The sequence below is a fragment of the Tenrec ecaudatus genome, chromosome Y (assembly GCF_050624435.1).
Source record: "Tenrec ecaudatus isolate mTenEca1 chromosome Y, mTenEca1.hap1, whole genome shotgun sequence".
NCBI lineage: Eukaryota > Metazoa > Chordata > Mammalia > Afrosoricida > Tenrecidae > Tenrec > Tenrec ecaudatus.
Genome location: NC_134549.1, coordinates 18,754,796 through 18,775,677, shown reverse-complemented (window position 1 = coordinate 18,775,677; position 20,882 = coordinate 18,754,796). Strand labels below are relative to the sequence as shown.

At 51.0% G+C, this 20,882-nt stretch overlaps 1 protein-coding gene and 1 pseudogene across 2 annotated transcripts; one reads left to right on the top strand and one right to left on the bottom strand.

Moving 5' to 3' along the window:
- The first annotated feature begins 545 nt into the window (after nucleotides 1-545).
- LOC142435606 (uncharacterized) lies at nucleotides 546-20,209 on the top strand. Of its 2 annotated transcripts, XM_075539837.1 has the most exons (5): nucleotides 546-774; nucleotides 2,921-3,163; nucleotides 11,277-11,403; nucleotides 15,722-15,872; nucleotides 17,045-20,209. In XM_075539837.1, the coding sequence occupies exons 2-5, from the start codon at nucleotides 3,161-3,163 to the stop codon at nucleotides 18,069-18,071; spliced, it is 1,308 nt and encodes a 435-aa protein (XP_075395952.1). In that variant the 5' UTR covers nucleotides 546-774; nucleotides 2,921-3,160; the 3' UTR covers nucleotides 18,072-20,209. The 2 variants fall into 2 exon arrangements, with proteins under 2 accessions (XP_075395952.1, XP_075395953.1); XM_075539838.1 differs by lacking the exon at nucleotides 546-774 and having other exon boundaries at nucleotides 2,288-3,163.
- On the bottom strand, nucleotides 12,071-14,111 carry LOC142435605 (intraflagellar transport protein 81 homolog pseudogene; annotated as a pseudogene).
- Nucleotides 20,210-20,882: the final 673 nt, after the last annotated feature.

Genomic DNA, 20,882 nt, shown 5'->3' with positions numbered 1-20,882 from the left:
GTGGGGCACGCTATCAGGAGGTGGCATTTGAATTGTGACCTGAGTTTTTGTACAAAATGATGGCTCGCGGGGGGTGGGGAAGCAGAAGGGCGGGGATGTTGTCACCGCACGGACACACGCAGCTCCGACGCTGGCCCTCGGCGCGCACACAGCGCTGGGAAACGACTAGAAACCCCGGGAATTCGGCTGTCTGACGACATGGCCTCTTCCTGCTTCCGGCTTCTCTACCGACTGGTGCATCAGGGAAACGCTTCCGTGTCTAGTGCGTGCCAGAGGTTCCGCTTGTGCACGGGCGCCGCGAACAGTTCCAAAGGTGCCGAAACAGACGCAAAAGACAGGTTTCCCTAAAGGACGTGATGGCGCGTTCCCGCATGGAGACGTTGCCCGAGCGTCAGCCCGCATGGCACACAATGCAGCCCCTTCCCCGTCGCGGGAAGGCCGGCAGCCGTGGCCGGGTCCGCCCACCAGGGGGCGCCGTGTGCCCGCGAGAGACGGAAGCCGCTGTGTTTCCCGCCGGAAGCCTTCCGCTGCGGCCCCCCGACGTTCTAGAAGCCGGAAGCGGGGGTGTCGCCTTGCTACGCAGCTGCATTTGCTGGCTGGCGTTGGAGCGGACGTTTCTCCGCGTCCGCAGGTCCCTGGATCGGCTCTGAGTCGCTGCCCTCGCTCGTCCTCGCTCTCGGACCCCGTTCTTCCTCGACCCGCGGCCGCCCGCCTGCGCGCCCGGCCCGGGCCCCTCAGCCGCCGCGCCGCCCGGACGCTGAGGAGCGGCTGCAGGTCGTTGTCCCCCGCGGGGAGCTGACGGGAGCAGGGTCGGGGCCTGCGGGGTGTGTGTGTGTGTGTCCGTGTGGGGGGGGGCCCCGCGCCCCGTTTATTATGCGCAGACCTGGCCGCCCGCAGTGCGGAGCCGGCGGGGGAGGGGCGCCTGTTTCCATGGCAACGGGCGGGGTGCGATGACGTAACCTGCCTGAGGGAGGCGATGAGGGGCGTCAGTTTCCATCCGCTGCGGTTGATGGGGGGCGGGGGGTGCACGGTCCTGGCGCTGAGGGAAGGCGTCCGTCCGTCCCGAGCGGGGGGAGCCCAGGGTCAGCCCGCCCTTGGGAATCGCAGCTGAGAGAAAGAAATGGGGGGTCGGTGTACGCGCCGTGGGGGAGGCGGTCGCGGCAGGTCGCTGGGAGCCGGGCTGACGTCGCGGCCTCTGCAGCCGGAGGGCGCCGCCGACGGACGTGAGGCCGCGGCTGCTGCGCGCGGGCTTGGGAACCGGCCCCGGATGGACGGCGTCGGGCCGAGCTTGCTCTGAATGCGCGCGGCAGGCTGAGCGACGCCGCCCGGGAGGCTGGGGCTGGATGAGGACGCTAAGGCGAGCTCGGGGTGCAGGGGTGAGAGGGGCCCTGAGAGGACGTCCACTCCCTGCGCTGCGGGCTCCCGGGACCCGCGCTGCGTCTCGGAGCTGTTTATCGGAGCGGGCAAAGCAGGATCTGCTAAGAGGGTGCATTTGAGTCAACCCGGAATCTGCTAAGAGTGAGGATTTGAATCAACCAGGAATCTGCTAAGAGGGTGCATTTGAATCAACCAGGAATCTGCTAAGAGTGTGCATTTGAATCAACCAGGAATCTGCTAAGAGGGTGCATTTGAATCAACCAGGAATCTGCTAAGAGGGTGCATTTGAATCAACCAGGAATCTGCTAAGAGGGTGCATTTGAATCAACCAGGAATCTGCTAAGAGGGTGCATTTGAATCAACCAGGAATCTGCTAAGAGGGTGCATTTGAATCAACCAGGAATCTGCTAAGAGGGTGCATTTGAATCAACCAGGAATCTGCTAAGAGGGTGCATTTGAATCAACCAGGAATCTGCTAAGAGGGTGCATTTGAATCAACCAGGAATCTGCTAAGAGGGTGCATTTGAATCAACCAGGAATCTGCTAAGAGGGTGCATTTGAATCAACCAGGAATCTGCTAAGAGGGTGCATTTGAATCAACCAGGAATCTGCTAAGAGGGTGCATTTGAATCAACCAGGAATCTGCTAAGAGGGTGCATTTGGGGCTCAGACATTTTGCTTTGGGCTTGAGATTCTACGCAGGGAACAAGCTACCTGATGTTTGCTGCAAATAAGATTCAGGAGTGAATCAACAGGGAGCAGGCCTTTAGAGACGAGAAGAAATGCGAGACTAAGGCTTCCGGGGGAGACGGGGGCGTACAGGTCCCCCCAGAGTCAATGGAGGGGGGGCAGCGTGGGAAGAACAGGGAACAGAGGAGGGGGTCGGCCCTGGGGGAAGCTTCATCATTTTCTGATCTTTTTGTCAATTGATTCGTTATCAGGTTGAAATACTAAGTGTTCAGGAATCCTCCCAGATTTCCCCAAAGCTTAGGGACCGGTCATGTCACTGAGAACAAAGGGGGGGTCAAGGAACGAATGAAATGTTCGTTATAAAATGAACGGGAGGACGGATGACATCTTGCAGTCCTGTGACAGAAATGAAACGGGAGAGCACAGCGGAGGGACTTCAATTACGTCATTAAAAATTGGCGAGTCAACCATGAGGGGTTAGGGACACAACGGGGCCTTGCTGGAAACCCCCGTGTTCCTGTCACAGAGCAGTGAGTGCGGTGCTGTTCTTCCAGGGACGGGGGGATGTGGGGGTCCCAGAATGCCGGCACGGGCCGTGTGCTCCCTGAGGAAGTAGCTTCCAGCCTCCCAGCCTGGCTGAGCTTGCTCCTAAACAAACCCCTCCACGTCTGACCTCGGTGCCTGGAAGAGGAGGCCCCGCAGCTGTGTGGAGAAGGCAGGGCTGTGCTCTGCAGGTGGGGCTGGTCTCCTTCCAGGGCAGACGTGCTCCGTGTGGATCACTGCCCTGCGCCTGGAAGGAGGCCACACGCCATCTCTCTGGACACTGCTTCCTGTCCTCCGTTTCCCTTTGCAGATCTCTGGTGTCTGCAGGGAGAGCTAGTCCAGCCCCGGCACCTGGAGCCCCGGGGTCTTCACCTGGCCAGTGTCTCACCGCAGGGAAGGGTCACCGCAGGGACGCCCGGTGTGTGCACCAAGCCTTCATCTGCTCCCGCACTGCCCGGTGCTCTCTGCTTCCAGACCCAGCGCTCTTCCCGAGTGGCTTCTCGGCCTTAGAGACACCGTTCCCTGAGACTTGCAGCCGCCGCGGAAAGAAATGGTAAGTCGTGTGAAGAACCTGGCATGAAGCTGGGAGTGAGTGGTTGGGGGACCAGGTGTGTGCTGGAGCTGTGGCTTCTCCGTGAATGAAGATGGTGGCCGAGGAGACCACGGGTCTAAGACCTGGGCGGCGTTCTGGGGCCCTGCTCCACTGATAGTGGGCCCTTCTCTTGTCACGTCTGGCTGGTCAAGAGTTGGATCCCAAGGTCAGCCGTTCCCTTGTGGCTCAGAGTGGCCCCGTGGGGCAAGGACATCCCCCCTGGGTCTCAGTGCTCTGTGTTGAATGTCAGAGTCCCCTGTCCAGGGCCCGAGGGTGGAGCAGCTGTGGGTGTGGAGGCTGAGACCCACTCCCCCAGAGCCGTCCCTGCCCCTTCTCTCAGCACGTAGCTGAGCTTGTCCGGCGCTGGAGGCTCTCTGAAGGGCAGTTGTGCAGCTTCAGCTCCATCTCACAGCATGTGACCGCTCACAGCGGGAGGGCCTTGTCTGTTTCTGAGTCCCGGGTGGTCTGTGGTCCCCTGATGTCACGAAAGGTGTGACGTTGCAAAGTAAGTCCAGCCTCATCTGCGTGAAGTGTCCAGTCCCTTTCGTTGATGGATTGATGATTGATTGATTGATTCTCCTCCAGGACAGAATGCTTCAGCTCTGATGCTTTCAAGTGTGAGCAGAGCATGACTCCCAGGCTAAGTCTGGGGCTCCCACCTATGACTAGAGCTGCCCTTTCATCCCCATCACTGTGCCTGTTCTCCATCATCTTGAATTAGCCTCTCAAGGGAAAGGGCTTGATTTTGGCAGAGAAGTTCAACACGTGAAATGTGTGTATTTAAGTTCTTGAGACTGTAGTTTTCACTGGAAGACAATTTATAGATGATTCCTATTGAGAATTTTAAAAGTTTGTATCTCCATCATTCCTGGGAAAAATAGAATTTAACCTGATGGGACTTTTCTGCTTTTCGAAGCCCTATTGTGTAAGCTTCTCACATAGATGCTTATTTTAACTGACTGAATGTAAAGCTTACATGTGGACAAGGCTCTTAGAGAATCCCACGTAAATACGTAAAAATAAGGGTAAGTCAAAAACTATTGCTAGAAAGCTTTATTGGATCAGATTTGTGAAAATCAAAACTACTGGTTTCCCACCAGATCCTCTGTGGACATAATAGTTCCTCGGTCTAATCCTTTCCCACAGAAATCTGGGGGGTTCAGGTACATCCCCCTGAAGCAGCAGTCTGGGCAGCCTAACGGGACTCAAACTCATGTCCTGAATGTCCTTGAAGTTGGGAAAGAGAAAGGGGTCCGCAGGCCTAAGACCAGGGTTGTGGGGTCGGATGGAGGCTGTTTCCCAGCAGAATCTGCACGGTTCAGCTCTGACGGCCCTAAAGTTGTGAGCAGCCACTCTGTCTCCATGACAACCCTCCTGGCTGCAAAGCTCGTCCCTCCAGTTTGTCACCACATCTCCGTAACCCCCACAACTGCCCTGTGCTCTTTGAGAAACTCTGCCAGACTTAAATTAACCCCTTTCGGGTCCCAGAAACCAGCCACCACCACCCTTTGGGCAGATGCGATTCTTGAATTTCACCGGCCTCGCCCTTCACTGAGGAGCCACTGTTTGGAGCGGAGTTTTGTTCAGGAGGTTCCTTCACAAGCCAGGACCGATAAGCGATCGAGAGGACGCGTCTGCCCCAGGACTGGTGGCAGAGACATGCGTCAGGGTGTTTAGTGTGGAGAACACCGGTGCACGTGTGACCTTGAACCCCAGTCACAGTACTTTCTGGTTGACTTCCGAAGTTCATGGAGACATTCCATTGTCTAGTAGCGACGTTTCTTCCCGGGGCTGCTTATCCCCCTCCTGTGTGCGCCTGGTGGAAGGTGCTCTTGCTGACTGCGGAGCCACCAGCCCTGGAGTTCAGTGAGTTCTCTGACTTTTGACAGGTTTTAGGCGCATTGAGATTTGTTTAGCTTCTGTGACTTTTAGCTTGTCTGTCTTTCTAATAAGCAGATTTTCTATGGTTGAGCAGTTCGAGTGTAGAGGGACTGTGTGGAACGGACATTGTTCGCATCTGACCCCACTTCCTCCTGCCCAGGAACTCGGCTTTCCCGGTCGCAGTGCTTGGGGGCTGCTTGCATGACAGCGATCGCCAGGGTGGATCTGGCGTCACTGGCAGAAACCTGTGTGCATCAGGGCGCTCTGTGTGTGAGGACTCGATCGGACGTGGCTAACACACAGTCTCCCGTGTCCACTCTTATCACGTACGGAAGATCCCAGTGCGCCCCAGCCCCTTGGCCACACAGCAGCCCTGGCCCCGTGGTCCTGCCTTGTGTCGTGACCCGCAGCTGGAAAGCACCAGGTCTCCGTGGTAGAAAGACCGGGCTTTCTCCTCCTGAAGGAGGTCTAGAGGGGGAAGGGGGAGCTGACGGCATCGAGAACCGTGTAACCCCGCTCAAGGGGACTGAACAGCAGAGTTGTTTGTGGACGACGTAATACGCAGCCCAAACAGTAACTATATCAGGGTCGTTGGGGGTGGGGGGTGGTTATGGGGGAGCTGATATCAAGAAATTCAGCGGGGAGGAGAATGTTTTGAACATTGAGGCAGCGGTTGTATAATCCTGCTTGATGCAATTGAACTTTGAGATGCTACAGTCTCTGTAAGAACTCCCGAAGAAATGATTAAAATGAGTTATAGAATGCACAGGGGCAGTTGTCCCCTCCCCTGGGGCCCACTGAGTCAGAGCTGACTGGAGGAAGTGAGGGGGAGAGAGTTTAAAACGCCCCCTTACATCCCAAGGGCTCACCCGTCCCGCTCGATCCTGAAGTCTGCAGCCAGTGGTTTTGTGCTGATCTGGAGCAGGGGTCCTCAGACTTTTGTTTTTTTCCTCAAACTTTTTTTAACGGGGCCAGTTCACTGTCCCTCAGACCCTTTGGAGGGCCGGACTATAGTTTAAATAAAAAATACTATGAACAAATTCTGGCAGGCCGGATAAATCCCTGGCGGGCCGCAGTTTGAGGACACCTGGTTATACACGCTGCCATCTGTAGCTCTTTTTTGACAGTTTTATTGCCCCCATTAATGTCACTATCATACAACTCAGCACCTCGTCATACCAAGGAGAGCTGGACGATCCTCACCAGTCAGTTTTTGGAGCTTTCTCTCCTCCCCCCCCCCCCCCCCCCCCCCCCCCCCGTGGTTAAGTCACTTTTAAATGAGTTGTGTCGTCACCATCCTGGTGGTGCCCCCTCCCCCAGCTGTAGGTGACGGCTGTCACTTAGCAACTTCGTGTCTCGCCGGGTCTTTTCATGACGTTCAGACGCTGGTTTCTCGGCGCTGCTGAGCCGTCGCTCAGCCTCTAGATGCACCACGCACACACACACACACACACACACACGTCACGTCACGGGGAAGGACCTCGTGCTGGGGGCAGACTTGAATAAAGCTGATAGGAAGATTTGCGTGCCTTTGTGTGGATATCGCTTTCAGCCCTCAGGAGCAAGTTCCAGGGAATGCCATCACTGGTCACACGCTGAGTATGTTCAGTGTACAGAACCTGCCCACTTGGTTGATCAGTGGGCATCCCCTCGTTAGTGACCGGAATCCCTGCAGGGTAACAGGGCCTATGCGCTGGGCTTCCCAGGAGAGAGACGAGGCGTCCACTCCTCTAACGATGGCAGTCTCAGAACCCCCTGGGGCGGTTCTGCCCAGTCCTGTATCTTGCCTTGAATCCTAATCGGCTCTGGGCTGTGAGAGTGTGGTTGAGTTTGGTTGTTTAGTGGTTCGGGAGTTTGTAACGATGCCATTCTGTAATCGGCAGCGACTTCAGGACCTGACGCCGAGCATCTTTTCCTGCAGCTGTTTGTCTGGTCTTCAAGTTTTTTGTTTTTTGCTTGTTGAATTTTAAGAATTCTTTGTATGTTTTGAACAAGAGAAGCCAGCCTGCTTTTGGGTTGAGTCCGTCCTGACTAGCGGTGGCCCCGGGCAGTACAGAGCAGAACTGTGGGCTCGCTGCTTCTGGGGTGTCGTCTTTGTGCAAGCAGGTCTCAGCTCTCGATTGTTTAATGCTACTTCAAAAACGAGCTGGGGGCTCGGGGGAAGGATGAGGCTTTCTTGTCCTGTGAAGATGTGCAGCCTGGGACGCCCACAGAGTCCACTTTGCCTTGGCCAACGGGGGTTCCCTGTGAGTCAGGGCCGACTCGAGGCCAGTGGGTTTGTTGTTTGGTCGTTCACATGACATGTCTCCCTCACCAGGGCGTTCGTGTCAACCACCCTGCCCATCACATATCCACTCTCCACCCCTTCCCCACCCCCTGCTTTCAGTGTTTCTAGACAGTCACACGACCTGTGTTGCCTTAAATGTGATCTCTAGTTTCTAATGCCCATGGCAAGGGCTATCGAGGAACGCACAGACACCTTCATGATTAAAGGGTTTATTAGGGATTTAGAGAGTTGTGTGTGAGCAAACCCAGCTCCCTGCAGGAAGTGTCCAGAGGCACCTCTGTCCAGTAAGCCTCAGCTCAGAGGCACTGAGCTCCGCTTCTGTGGGTCAGCGATTCTAACTGCCCCCCAATTAAGTGCCCAGAGGCATCCTGTCTGCACACCAGTCTCCTGCACAAAAACCCCGTCTTTTTAACTCACTCCATGGGCTGGAAGTCCATCAGTCTGTTCCGTGCTCTGGCTCCTGGTTCTGCCGCTGATCCTCTGATCGTCCAGCTGTCATCTGAGTCCAGTTCACTGTGCTGGGATCTCAGGGTCCAGAGGCCGAGCGAACTCCACTCTTGGCTCTTGCTGGCAATGAGAACCCTCGTCCTCCTCCCTCTGTCTCCTCCTCTTCCTCCCTCCTCCTCCTCCCTCTGTCTCCTCCTCCTCCCTCCCTCTCCCCTCCTCCCTCCCACCTCCCTCCCTCCCTCTCTCCCCTCCTCCTCCCTCCCTCTCTCCCCTCTCCCCTCCCTCACTTTACACACAGATGGATGCCAGTCCAGGGAGTCTTGTTGGCAGTTACAGGTGAATCCTATCAGTATCCCCCCCACCTTCACAGCAGACTCGTGCAGGGAAAGGCCCTTTCGTGGAGGTGGAGACTGGCTAGAGGAGACAGTACAGGATTCACAGCCCGGCACAACCCACGACCACCGGCAATGCATCATGGTGTTGTCTTAGAGCTTTGTCCTCCTGCATTGACGTGGACGGCTTGGCCCTCTGGGAATTAAGGTTTGTGAAAAGTGTGAGATCTCCGTCCACCTCTCTGGGATGTGTCAGTCCTGCAGCATGATGTTGTGAGTCAGCTGCCCTGTGGACATTGACTTGCCGTTGGGCCGTAGTCAAAGGTCAGTTGATTCTGTCTGGTCTGATAGGAAAGCTTCCCTTCTGTTTGCTTGTCTGGGTTTGGTCAGTGCCTCACTGTCTTGGTTCCCGTTCCTTCAGAAGGAGCCTTAAGGTTCCCGGACGGGCAGTCTCATAAGATGACTGTGCTTCAGTATGCTGTTGGCTCTGCCGAGGACCTGTTATCAATTGGGTTGATTTGTCTCCCGCCTGTTCCTAACTGAGAAGTGTCGACGTCTCCAACCACGGTCGATTTCCTTATTTTACTCTCTGCGTCTGTACAGGTGTTTGCCTCACCGTTTGGCCGTCTGTTGTTAGGCACATGCATGTGTCATCTTAGCAATGTGACCCTTTTAAAATCATTTTGTTGGGGGCTCTTACAGCTCTTATCACAAGCTATACGTACGTCCATCGTGTCCAGCACGTTTGTCCATGGGTTGCCATCATCCTTCTCAAAACATTTTCTTTGTACTTGAGCCCTTGGTATCCGCTCATTTCCCCCACCCTCCCTCCCTCACGGTCCCTTGATGATTTATACATTATTAATTTTCCTTTTATTAAATTTGTTACGTCTTAAACAGACCGCTGTCTCCCTTCACCCAGTTTGCTGCTGTCCGCCCTCCTGGGAGGCGGTTCTGTGTCGAAGCAATATGATGCTTTCATCTTGTGATGTTTCTCTCTATCCGGTGATAAGATCCCTTGTTCTGGAACTTACATTGTCTGAAAATGCTATTTTATGTGCACCCCCGAGTTGAATTTCTACCCCCGTCCTCCCCAGGCCTCTTCCACGCACAGTCATTTGCGTTTTATTAAGCTTCGCCCATAGGACTCAGCCCTCAGGACACACTCAGGCCTCTGGCTCCTAAGAGCTCCCAAGAGAGAGAGACCTTTCTGGGCGACCCTGGTGAGGGAGCCACCAGACCTTTAGCCCAGGTCATAGCTCAGAGCGTTGCTTCAGCATTCACAGAGGTGCCTGCGCGCGGGGATCCTGGGATCTCCTGCCCTTTCGTCCTGCATCGTGCATTCCCCTCGTGGAGGGCGATGGTGACACAGCCCGGCAGCACTCGCGGGCTGGTCACAGGGCTGGATGCTTGCTCTCACTCGCGTCGTCATCTCTGAGCTGTTGGACCACTTCCGGTTCGCAGTGTCCGCCGGCTTCCAGGGCTGTTGCGTGTGCACACCGACTGCTCCGGCTTTCTCCTGAGGAGGGGCTCGTGGGTTCAGTTGATTCCTTTCCAGCTTTCTGTCTTTTCCTCCGGTCCTGGCTTTCATAAGCCTCGTGTGGGATTCCGTGTGCCCCCTTCTGGGAGTGGCGTCACGCTTCCTCTCCACCTTTAGTTGTGGGTGACGCTTCTCAGTTCCCTTCTCAGCAGCCTCGTCTGCTTCCCGGGGACGGGTTGAATCAGCTCTGAGACGGCCCGTCTTTCTGTGGCACCCCGTGCCCGTGGGCGAGCCCCGTGGATGTGTCCAGTGTGGACCAGAGGGGAACCGGGAAGTGGACAGGATGACGTCCCGGTTGTCTGGGGGGCCTGTGTCTGGGGCTTTCTCCAGCTCACCCCTCACTCACTGTGGTGAGAACTGAACCCTAGAGCAGACTGATTGTGCGTGGGTGTCCCACCCCTCCAGGCCGGTTCACATGAAAGGAAAGCCACGCCAGTCGAGTGGATTGGTGCTTGGAGACCCTGTAAAGCAGAGAAAACCACCCCCCCCAGGTGTCCAACGGCGTGTATCTTCATGGGAGCACGCAGCCTCTTCTTCTGCCTGCAGAGCAGCTGGTGGGTTTGAATAGCCGACCTTCTGGTTAGCAGCCCTTTGCGTTACCCTCTGCATTAGTCCCGGTGGACCAGAGAAACAAATCCTGGGAGACACACACATGTGTATGAAAAAGAGTTTTATATACAAGAGAAATTGAATGTTGAAAAAACATCTCAGTTCAGTCCAGATCAAGTACCTAAGTCCAATATTAGCCCATATGTCTGATACCAATCAATAAAGTCCTCTCCAGACTCAAGACACACATGCAATGATGTCGAATGCAGGAGGATCACAGGCCAGTGGGTGGGAAGTCTTGTGGATCCAGTGGTGGTGGAAGCATCTCAGCGTTGGCGTGGGTCTCCACGTGGTTCCTTCAGCTCCCAGGGCTCGGGCTCCATCATCTTAGCACCACGTGTCTTGTCAGTAGAGCATCTGTCAGGGAGTGAGCAGAGAGTGTCTCCCATCTCCAAGGAGGAAAACCAGGATTTCCCAGAATCCTCAGGATTAGGCCATGCCCACACAGACGCCTCATTGGCTATTTCCTGCATGGCCTCCACCCGTATACTCTTAATCCTCAAATGGACACCAGAGTATGTAACGACCACACCCACTACCCCACCAGAGCACCTTGCTGGTCAGCTCGACTCTGGTGAAATAGGGTCTCCGAGGGCAGGTCTTATGAGGGAGAGCCGAACTTTCTTGGGAGTTTCCAGAACGGCTCCTTTTCCCTTCCCAGTCGTGGAGCGAAGCACAAGGAGATGGTTCTCTAATGCTGCGTCGGAGTCTTCCTGAGCGCAAGCCTCACGGCCCTCTTCTGTTGTGGTTCTCAGGGACTGATGAGTTCAGGGGCTGCGGCTCTGGGACAGGCTTCCATCAGTGGGGAGGTGAACGTGTCTGGATGGCGTCCCCTGCAGTGGACCCGGCTAGAACGCAGACCCTCGTGTGAGGTCCCTGCTGACTCTCAGCTCCCTATGCTTATTTGCTTGGCCTTCCTTCTTGTTGACTGAGGGAGACATGGGACCTCGCTGATCTCGAACGTGTGTGATATTTTAGGACTCACTGTTTGCCAAGGACGTGGCCGTGGTCTTTACCCAGGAGGAGTGGGCTCTGCTGGACGTTGCCCAGAAGAAGCTGTACCGGGAAGTGATGATGGAGACCTTGAGGAACCTGGCCTCCGTGGGTAAGAATGTGCATGTTTTAAAACAGTGTCATCCTGGAGGGAAGGAGAGAGTTTTCCTCATCAACACCCACCCCCCACCCCCCAAAAAAGTGTTTGGATGGTGGAATGAGAAAACTTTTTTTTAATGCAACAAGTTTTATTTGCCTTTTAATTACATGAATAGTACAAACACATTGCTTAGAATATTTAAGCAATTTTCTTGAATTTAACAGAAGGAAAAGAAACTGAAGTGAAACTAGGAATTGCTGAACTTCAGATAAATGTTTCTTCAAAACAAGAGATACTAGTTCCTAAAAGATTCCTCTAAAGTTAAAAAAAAAAGATTAAGAGAAACATTAAGCCATTGAGTTATTAGTGTTTTAAAACCTACATGCTTCTTAATGGACATATGTTTACATTTATAGATAGTAAACTTAGTTTCCTGTCTCATGAAACTGAGAAGACACCACTGGTGTCTCAATTAAACAGAGCAGTAAAAGTCGCATTTATATGTTAAAAAACTTTATAACTTTAAATCTACCGTAACTTTATGTTCCAAGAAAACTTAATAGGGGATGGCTAATCTGAAAGGAAAAGGTATAAATTGCTTTCAGGGAAATGCATCATAGGGTTGTGTTGATCACTACTGACATTAATTAAAACTCAATGTAGGGGACACAGGCGTTCAGAGTTTCAGTCGATCCTCGCCTCCCTCCTGAATTACCTGACCACTGGACGTCTGGCTTTGCTGTTTCAGAAAGCACTGTTTCTTACATTCCATCAGTTGTTCAGAATCACGCCACATTTTTGCTTGTTTCCTATTTGGACCATGACTTTCTCGTACAGTTTTTTGTTTTTCCCGGAGCTTCTTTCCAAGGTTCTCCTGTTCAGCAGTGTGTTTGGTAAACTGTTCCCTGATTGCCTTTCTTTTCTCGTTGATCAGATGAGACATAAGCCTTCATCTCGTCAGTAGCACGGCGAAGTTGTACTCCAAGGTTCTTAATCACACCATTTGTGTAATGGCATTTACTTTCTTCCTGAAGACATTCCTCACAGAGTACTCTGACTTCCTGTTCTAATTTGGACCGGTTGCTTTCCAGGCCTGCTGCACAACTATCATACTGGGATTTCTTTCCATCGCACTCCTGGGTTAGTTCTTGGCATTTCTGACGCAACTGTCGTAGTTCTTTTATAACTGGGGCTAGAGCAGACTTCTTCTCAGCCACCAGTGAATTTAGTTTTTTCACCATTTCAGACATGTCGTCCAGTGTCCGTCCTTCCATCTCGTCCACTTCACTCTTCAGTGCAGACACTCTCTCTAGCTCTTCTTGGGTGTAACTGTATCCAGATATCCCCCTTTTCTCCTAAGTCGTTTGCAGTTGACGTTGAATATTTTCATGTTGTTGTTTAAGAAGTTCTTCTGTCCTCTGTAAGAGGCCAAATTCTGCCTTGAATTCAGCTATTATCTGGTGCTTCTTTTTGAAAACTGTACTCTTGCTTCGAAGTTTACTGACATACCGCTTGAACTCATCACCCTTGAGGACTTCAGTGCCATCGAACTCCCGGGTCTGGTTGGTCTTCAAGGACACCTCTCTCGAGGATGGATAACTTCTCCTTTGCCTCCTGAAGCTCTTCAGCTTTGGCCTCTTTTTTACGAGAAATGATGGATGCCTGCTGCCTGTACAGGGACAGTTTGCCTTCAATTGGCTCATTCCTCATCATTTTCTTTTCAATCAGCTGGCTAATTTCTGTGTTTATTTCATTCATCTTAGATTCAAGTTCAAGAAGATCAGAATGGCCCATAGCAGGCTCTGAAACCACTTTTTGTAAAAAATGCAATTCTTTTTTCTTGTTCTCTAGTTCTTTGGGAAATTTTTCAGTTACAATGTATGAATTAAACTTTATCTCCTCCTCTAGCCTCTTCATTAAACTTTCAGGCTTTGCATCTGCTGCTGCGTGGCGCATGCTTTTGAGCTGGTTTTGCACTCTTTGCAATCGCTGCACTGCATGAAAGAGCTGGTTCTTTTGTTCCTGCTTCTGCTGTGCAAGGAACTCTTCTCTCTCTATTTTTCAACTCGAAGTTCCCTGGCTATTTTAAGCATCCGTTGGTGATTCTGAACTGTCTCCACCCTTTTCTTCAAGCGTTCCACTCTCTTAATGAGCTGATATTTTTCTTCCTCCATGGCACCGATATCCTTTCTTATTTCTGCCGTAGAAAAGCCAGAAGTCTTAAGTTGCTCACATTCTTTATGCAAAATTTTAAAGGCTTCCATCAATTCTTCATACTGTTTATTGGTATCAGCCACAGTTTCATCCTGAAGAAACTCACTTGGTACTTCAAGTTTTATTAAAAAACGGGCTAAATGTGCTCTTTTCTTTAGTTCATTAGTCCTCTGAAGAAGCCAGTGGAGCACTGCGTAGATGACAGGTTTACTTCCAATCACCCTGACGGAAGGTACTCATGTCTGTAGCATTTCCTGGAGGCTTGTATTTAAGGATACCAAGAAGGCTCAACATCCGTTTGGCTGTCTGTTCTGGCATCTCCTCTCTGATACCAACAACTTGCTTTGGGTCAATCTCAGCCAGGACATCATTGAGAACTTGTAATAGCTGCATTGGCTCCAGGGAGTCAAATGTGATTAAATTATAGCTCTTTCTAAAAGGATCTTTATTGAGCTTCTCCACAATGAATTTGACCTGATCACTCATAATTAGGTCTGGTAATTTTTACTTTGAGCGCTGCCTTAATATGTAAAATACATAATTGGGGGAGTCCCTTTTTGAGATACAACCTGATCAGTGACAAGTTATCTTAAGTCAATATCCATGACACACACATCTTCTTGAATGTTCCATTGAAAAATAATTGAGTTCAGAATGAGCTGTCATTTCTTTTTTTGGTTTTTCACCCTCAGATTCTCTTCAAGAAACCACTCCCCCCCACTCCCCTTTCAGGAGGCACCCGGACTCTATTCAGTTCCTAGACGAGAAAACATTTTTAATAAGAAAGATGTGGCGCTCACACATCCTGGTTTTTCCATGAAAACGCAGTCCTGGGAGTTTTCCTACCTCTTTTGATAAAACACAGGTTTTTAACACGTTGAAAGTGTAAGCAATGGCTTCCACGTCACTGTAGGGCAGTAAGAAGCTTGTGTTTGGGGACCTGGTAGAACGTTTCCCTGTGGTGAGTTTTTCATGGTTATTTGGTGGCAGGTAAACTCCCATTTGCCCATCTTCACCCCGGAGAGCCAAGTGTAGGTTCCATGTCAAAGAAATAGTTCCCTGTTCTTTACTGTTTTCCCTGTGTGATGGACATTTCTCCGCGAGCGCTGGGCCAGATGTCCCCGTTTGTTTTCTCAGAGAAGCCCACATTGCTGACACCCCGACTTTTGGGCTCTTGGAGAAAGGACCCCCTCATGCGCTTTGTGTCAAGAAGCACCAGGAAAGCAGTTCGGTTTTCAGGGCATTCTTGGAGGGAAAGCGTTACAGTGGTTTGCATCAGCCACGTTCAGGAAATCACTTTGGTGTTGAAGATACCACGTCACAGATGAACCTGGTCGTGTTTTTGTCAAGAGGATTTTAATAATCTTCTAGCAGCTGCTTTCATGGGGACCCTCTTCCTGTGTCTCTTTTCATCTCCACCCTTAAGAGTCCGGAGATAGCACTCACTAGGGAGTTGTGTGACGCACATATGGTGTACAGCACCTTTCCACTTAGCTCTCCGCACTGTCCCTTCAAGAAGCCCCTGGGGCTCTGTTGGGTAAGCCTTGGACTGCTGAATGCACGGTCAGCAGTTCAAACCCACCAGCTGCTCAGCAGCACAGAGGTGAGGCTGTGTCCATCTGTCCATACTTAGTGCTCCCCAGAGTGGGCTGCCCTGCCCCCTGGGGGAAACGGAAACAATCCAGGGTGCAGCAGAGGCAGATCCCCCCCACTTTATCCCTGCATTATGGGCTGGGGTACAAAGCTTTCAACTGCCACAGTGGCAGTGAATAATGTCCTTTATTTTTTTCTGGAAAGAGGGTAGTAGGCCAGGTAGTTTGAGAACCTCTGATTTTTTACCTTGAACCTCCGAAGGGAGAGTTCTCTGCCCTATTAGGTCCCTGTGGGTTGGTTTTGACTCGATGGACGTGGACAGTGGGGATGGCCCCTGTCGATGGAACCGGCCCTTTCATTCATTTCCATGGAAGGATTGCCCAGGGACTTTCTTTTTCACCGTAAGCCAAGTTGCCGGTACTGCGTGCCGTGGGGAAGGGTTTCTGTGTTCGCCGCAGCCCGTGGCCTTCACAGTCCCTTTCCTTTCTGTTTCCCTCAACCTCACTCTGAATGACCGGGTCAGTCTCTCAGAACGTTAGTGACGAGGAGAAGTTACCTGGTGACAAGAGAATGGGGCAGCTCACCAGGAACAACGCCTGGTTCTCCATGTTGGTGGGAAGCTCGGAGTCAAGTGACAATCCAGATGAGAACCAAAACCAAGGGCGGTATTTCGGGTGAGTGACCGTCACAGGAGGATCCGTGACTGAGTGAATGAATGAATGAAAATGTAAAATAAATTTTAAAAATGATTCCAAAGAGAAAGGCCTCAGCTGTCACGCCCCGCACTTAGGAGGGAGCTTGAGGAAGTTTGTGGGAAAGATGTTACATCATCTCTTCATTCCGTTTTTCCATGAACTTTTGGGCCCCACAATCATATTTACTGGGATGTTGAGCACGTTCAGCGCGGGTCAGTGATGGTTCAGATGAGTGTAGGCTAGTCAGGGAGTAGGAGCCGGGTCTTGTTACCTGTCGGATGTTGCTCAGACAAACGGACACACCAAGCGATGTCTCGCCCAACAACGGATCCAGACTGGGCCACTTGGAATGTGTGTCGCTCTTCACAGTCCTCCCGGTAATCCAGTCCTCCAGTTCAGGTCCTGAAACCTCAGAGACCCCGGCAGGGGACGGGCTTACTGGCAAGACTGACGACGGACACATTATAAACTGTGGGGCGTAGTTGTTTGCTCCCCAATCAGGTCGAAATCCAACAGCAGATTGGGATTGGGACGCTCTTCAAGCTGCAAGTTACATTGTCAGTTGCCAGAGCATGAACAATGTGCTCAGAGACCTGATAGACGCTGCTATGTGAATGCGCACGTACAGGTTTACTTCTACACTTGCATTATGACCACAGTTGTGAGATTAGGTGTTGGGCAAATTTTCCCAATACAAAGGAGCTGCAGAAGGTTCAAAGGCAAAAAATAAAGAAATAAAATAAATAAAGAAAGAAAGTTGAACAATGGATTGTAAGATGGTAGAGTTTTTCCATCATGGTTTTAAGTTCATTCTTAACACTATTTTATGTATTTATTATAGAACGTTTTCAAACCTGGAAGCCAGATAAATAGTATTGATGCATAGTTTAATTGTACACAGTGACCCAAAAGCCTGGTGTTTCAGAAACCGGGTGATAGTGTAGTGGTGGTATGATTGTGAGATGATACTGTCACTGTGAACAGGATGGAAAGGAGGGATGGTGCAGTGGAGGTGTGATTGTGATTGTGAGGTGCTGTCACCCGTGAAGCAGGATGGAAAGGAGGGTAACCATCATGCACCGTCACGGTGTTTGGTGCTGGTGAAATGAGAACAAACGCATGTCCAACCGCCTGCCGCTTATTTTCAACAGAAGTCCCACAGTGGAGAGCCTCCTGGAAAACAGCGAAGGGAATCAGGATTGGAAAACCCCGAGCTGGATCCCGCATCTCAGTGAAACACGAGATCCTGCCGATGTTGACGGCCGAGAGTCTGGAAGAGACTTTGGGGGTCCCTCGTCCCGCAGTCATCCCACGAGACCCCACAGTGGACGGCACAGCTGCCCAGACCAGGAAGGGGGAGAAGGAGGCTGTTGTCAGTCTCACCCAGCCACTGCTGGGAGAACTCTTAGAAGGAAGAAGTCACATAAGCGTAAGGTGTGGGAGAAGGATTTCCTCTGCATCTCGGCCCTCAGGAACCCCGTGACGGCGCTCACCGAGGAGAAGTGCTTCATCTGTAACAAGTGCGGACAGGATTTCTGTACTTTCTCCTCCTTCTGGACGCACATCAACGATCGTCAGTGTGCGTTCAAGAGATACTCTAAAGCCTGCAGCCCTTTGTCCGTTTTGCGTAAGAAAATGCATAAGAGAAACGAGCCGTACGAGTGTAGAGAGTGTGGGAAAACCTTTAATTACTTCTCAGCCCTCAGTTCGCACCACAGGACCCACACCTCAGAGAAGCCTTACGAATGTAAAGTGTGCGGGAAAGCGTTCAGCTTCTCCTCCTCCTTCACCACACACATACGCACCCACAGCGGGGAGAGGCCGTACGAGTGTCAGGAGTGCGGGAAAACCTTCATTCAGGCCGCGCACCTCACGACACACAAGCGCACTCACAGCGGAGAGAGGCCGTTTGAGTGTGAGGACTGTGGGAAAACCTTCAGACAGCCCTCCAACCTCAACACCCACCGGCGGACACACAGCGGAGAGAGGCCGTACCAGTGTCAGGACTGCGGGAAAGTGTTCAGCTGCTCCTCCTCCCTCACGAGACACAAACGCACTCACAGAAGAGCCAGGCCGTACATGTGTAGGCAGTGTGGGAAAGCCTTCGTTCATCTCGCCCACCTCACTGCCCATCTGCGGTCGCACCACGGAGAGACGCGCTCCGAGCGGAAAGACTGAACGCCCTGTTGTTACCTTCCTTCGGGCCTGCCACACACAATACACAAAAAGTCGGGGTGTCGGCAATGTGGGAATTTTTTTCGTTATTCACCAGCCCTTATCACACATGAAATAACTCAAGATAGACCCAAGCTTTATGCATGTAACGAATGTGGGATAATCTCTACTCCTGCCTCGGCCCTCACTAAACATACAGTAACTCATCGGGCCGAGGCCTTATGACAACCTTTATGCCATGTTCCTTCAACCTTACCAGACACACACAGACCCACAGTTGGAGAAAGGCCTCCTGATTGTACAGAATGTGGGTGAGCCTCCAGTCGTGCCTCATCTCGAAATTAGCCCCACAAGAATTCACAGCTGCGTACGCCCTTGTCAATTTCAGCAGCATGGAACATCCTTCCGTTTATCCGCATCTCTTCAGTTTATGCACACGGAGCTCAAGTGCAGGGAAACCGTGTCAGTCAGGAGCCTGGAACAGCCTTCTGTTGTTTCCCGGCACCACAGGACGTAAGAACTGGGTGAACAGAGGCCTTCTACGTGTAAGGGTTGTGGGAAAGGCTCTAGCCATCCTTCGATCTTTACTGCACAGAGGACTGAGACAGTGTTAGGAAGCCTTGGGAATGTGGGAAAGGCTTTCGTCGGGTACACATCCTCACTGCAGATGCAGACTCACAGTGGAGAGGCCTTATGGCTGTCAGGCCTGTAGAAGGCTGAGGCTGCACACCTCATTTCACCTGTAAGAACTGGTGTTTGAGACGCACCAGGTGGAAAGTGGAATAGGTCATCCTTGCTGCTGGAATTTCAAGCAGCACATTTTCAGAGGTCTTTCTGTAAGGGAGAGAAACCACACAGTAAGAACGCATCATTCGCTAAGAGAAGGGGTCATTAGAGGAACTCTGTGACCTTTGGGAGAAAGGCAGTTTCATCACAGCTGTGAGACTGTCCTCCGAAGTGTTCGTTACAAGTGCAAGAAACATTTCAGCTTTCCTGAAGGCTTTGGCGACTGAAATACAGCTGCCAAGGAATACGCTTAAAAATATTTGCGTGAAAAAAACAAAAAAAAATATTTGTGTGCGTGTGTGTTTAAATGTTTGTGTTAATGCTGTGTGCCTATAATTAAGTACACACCCTGTATTTGTTGTAATAGTGCTTTGTGCGGTTTCATATGTAACACTTGCTTCTATTCCTTCTTATTGTAAGCGTACTTTCTGTTTTGTAATTAGTAAGTTGCTCAGAAAGCAGTACATGAGCCTGTAAATATTTTGCTTTCCGTGGTACTCTGACCTAATAGCTTTAGTATCTATTGATATGTGTTAACTATGATGACAATACTGTGCTACGTACCAAGTGACAGTTCCTGCACCTGTCATTTCTTCTTTGTGTATTAATTGTGATTATGCTAGAAGTAACTTTCCTTTCTGTACCCTTTATTTATTAAATGCTTTAGACTACTACAGACAGTCCCCGGAATAAGAACAAGTTCTGTTCCTGAGTTTCTCTTAAGTCAAATTTGTCTGTACGTCCTTGTGGGTTGACTTGTGTCCCGCAAAAATATGTGCTGACTTGGCTGTGACGTGAGACCTCATATTATGTGGTTGTCCTTTACTGTGTAAATCTGATGTAATTATCTTTCTATTGGTGATGTACTTTAAATCTTAGATTATACCTGTCTTAACAGTAGTGAGTTGTTCATTTGTTAATTAGGCAGGATTAAGGTGTGTTATGTATTGTCTCCCCTCTTTCCTAGGAGTAAGACTCAAGTCATGCCTTTACCTGAGTCACCCTTTATCGTATAAGAATTTATAGGAGAGAGAAGCAGGCAGAGGTGGGGCTCTCATCCCCACAAAGAAACAAGAGCCCGAGTGGAGCCTGAACATTGGACTGAGGAGAACTGAGTGGAGAACCTCCTAGACCCAGGAGGAGCGCGTTGTAACACTACCTTGAGTAGTTCTTGAACTTGGATTTTAACTAGTTTTGCCAAGACACGTGGAGATCTCCAAGAAATGCTAGTCCCCACACATGCTGGGACAAAGACAATTCCCCTGCATGGTCAGGGGGAGAAATCTATTGGTGGAACCCTGGATATAGAATGATAGACTCTCCTTTATTGTGAAATAATAAATGTCTGTGTACTAAAGTGATCCAAGTTGTGTTTTTGTTACAGCGCCACAAGATAATCGGACAACTGTAGGGACTTGCTGCCCCGGGATGGTCATCCCGGAGGTTTTTAAGGGTCGGGTTACTGAGGGGGGGACCCTTTGAGTGGAGTGGAGACTCACTTAGCTGTAGATTGGAGTTTCCATTAACCCAGAGAGGGGCATCGTTCATAAGAAGCTTTACGAGGGTTAATTCATAACTATGGGTTGAACATTGTGGTCTGGGGACTATCTGTTTTATGTAATGCATATATATTTTGTCTTTTTTTGCATAAATTGCCCTAGATTTTACCATCAGAAGGCCTCCTGAAGTAGGCTTCTCCAGTTTTTGACAGGTCCCACTTACGATTTGAATGTGATTTCTGCCAGTGTTCGAACCCTTTCCTTTTTATGACTTGGAATGAGGCTTCTAAGATAGTGCTTCTCAACCTTCCTGATGCCACAACTCTTCTTCCTAGAGTTCCTCAGGGTGTGGTGACCCCCCCAACCATAAAATTGTTTTTGTTGCTACTTCATCACTGTCATTTGGCTAGTGTTATGAATTGGGCAACCCCTGTGAAAGGGTCATTCAACCCCTGTGGGGGTGGGGTTGCGGCCCACAGGTTGAGAACCGCTGCTCTGAGAAATGGAGAGAGTTTTCGGAGAGTTTTCT

Coding starts and splice junctions, on each gene's coding strand:
- LOC142435606 (XM_075539837.1), top strand. Junction 11,404..15,721: donor GAGGAACCTGGCCTCCGTGG/GTAAGAATGTGC, acceptor TGACCGGGTCAG/TCTCTCAGAACGTTAGTGAC. Junction 15,873..17,044: donor AACCAAGGGCGGTATTTCGG/GTGAGTGACCGT, acceptor TATTTTCAACAG/AAGTCCCACAGTGGAGAGCC.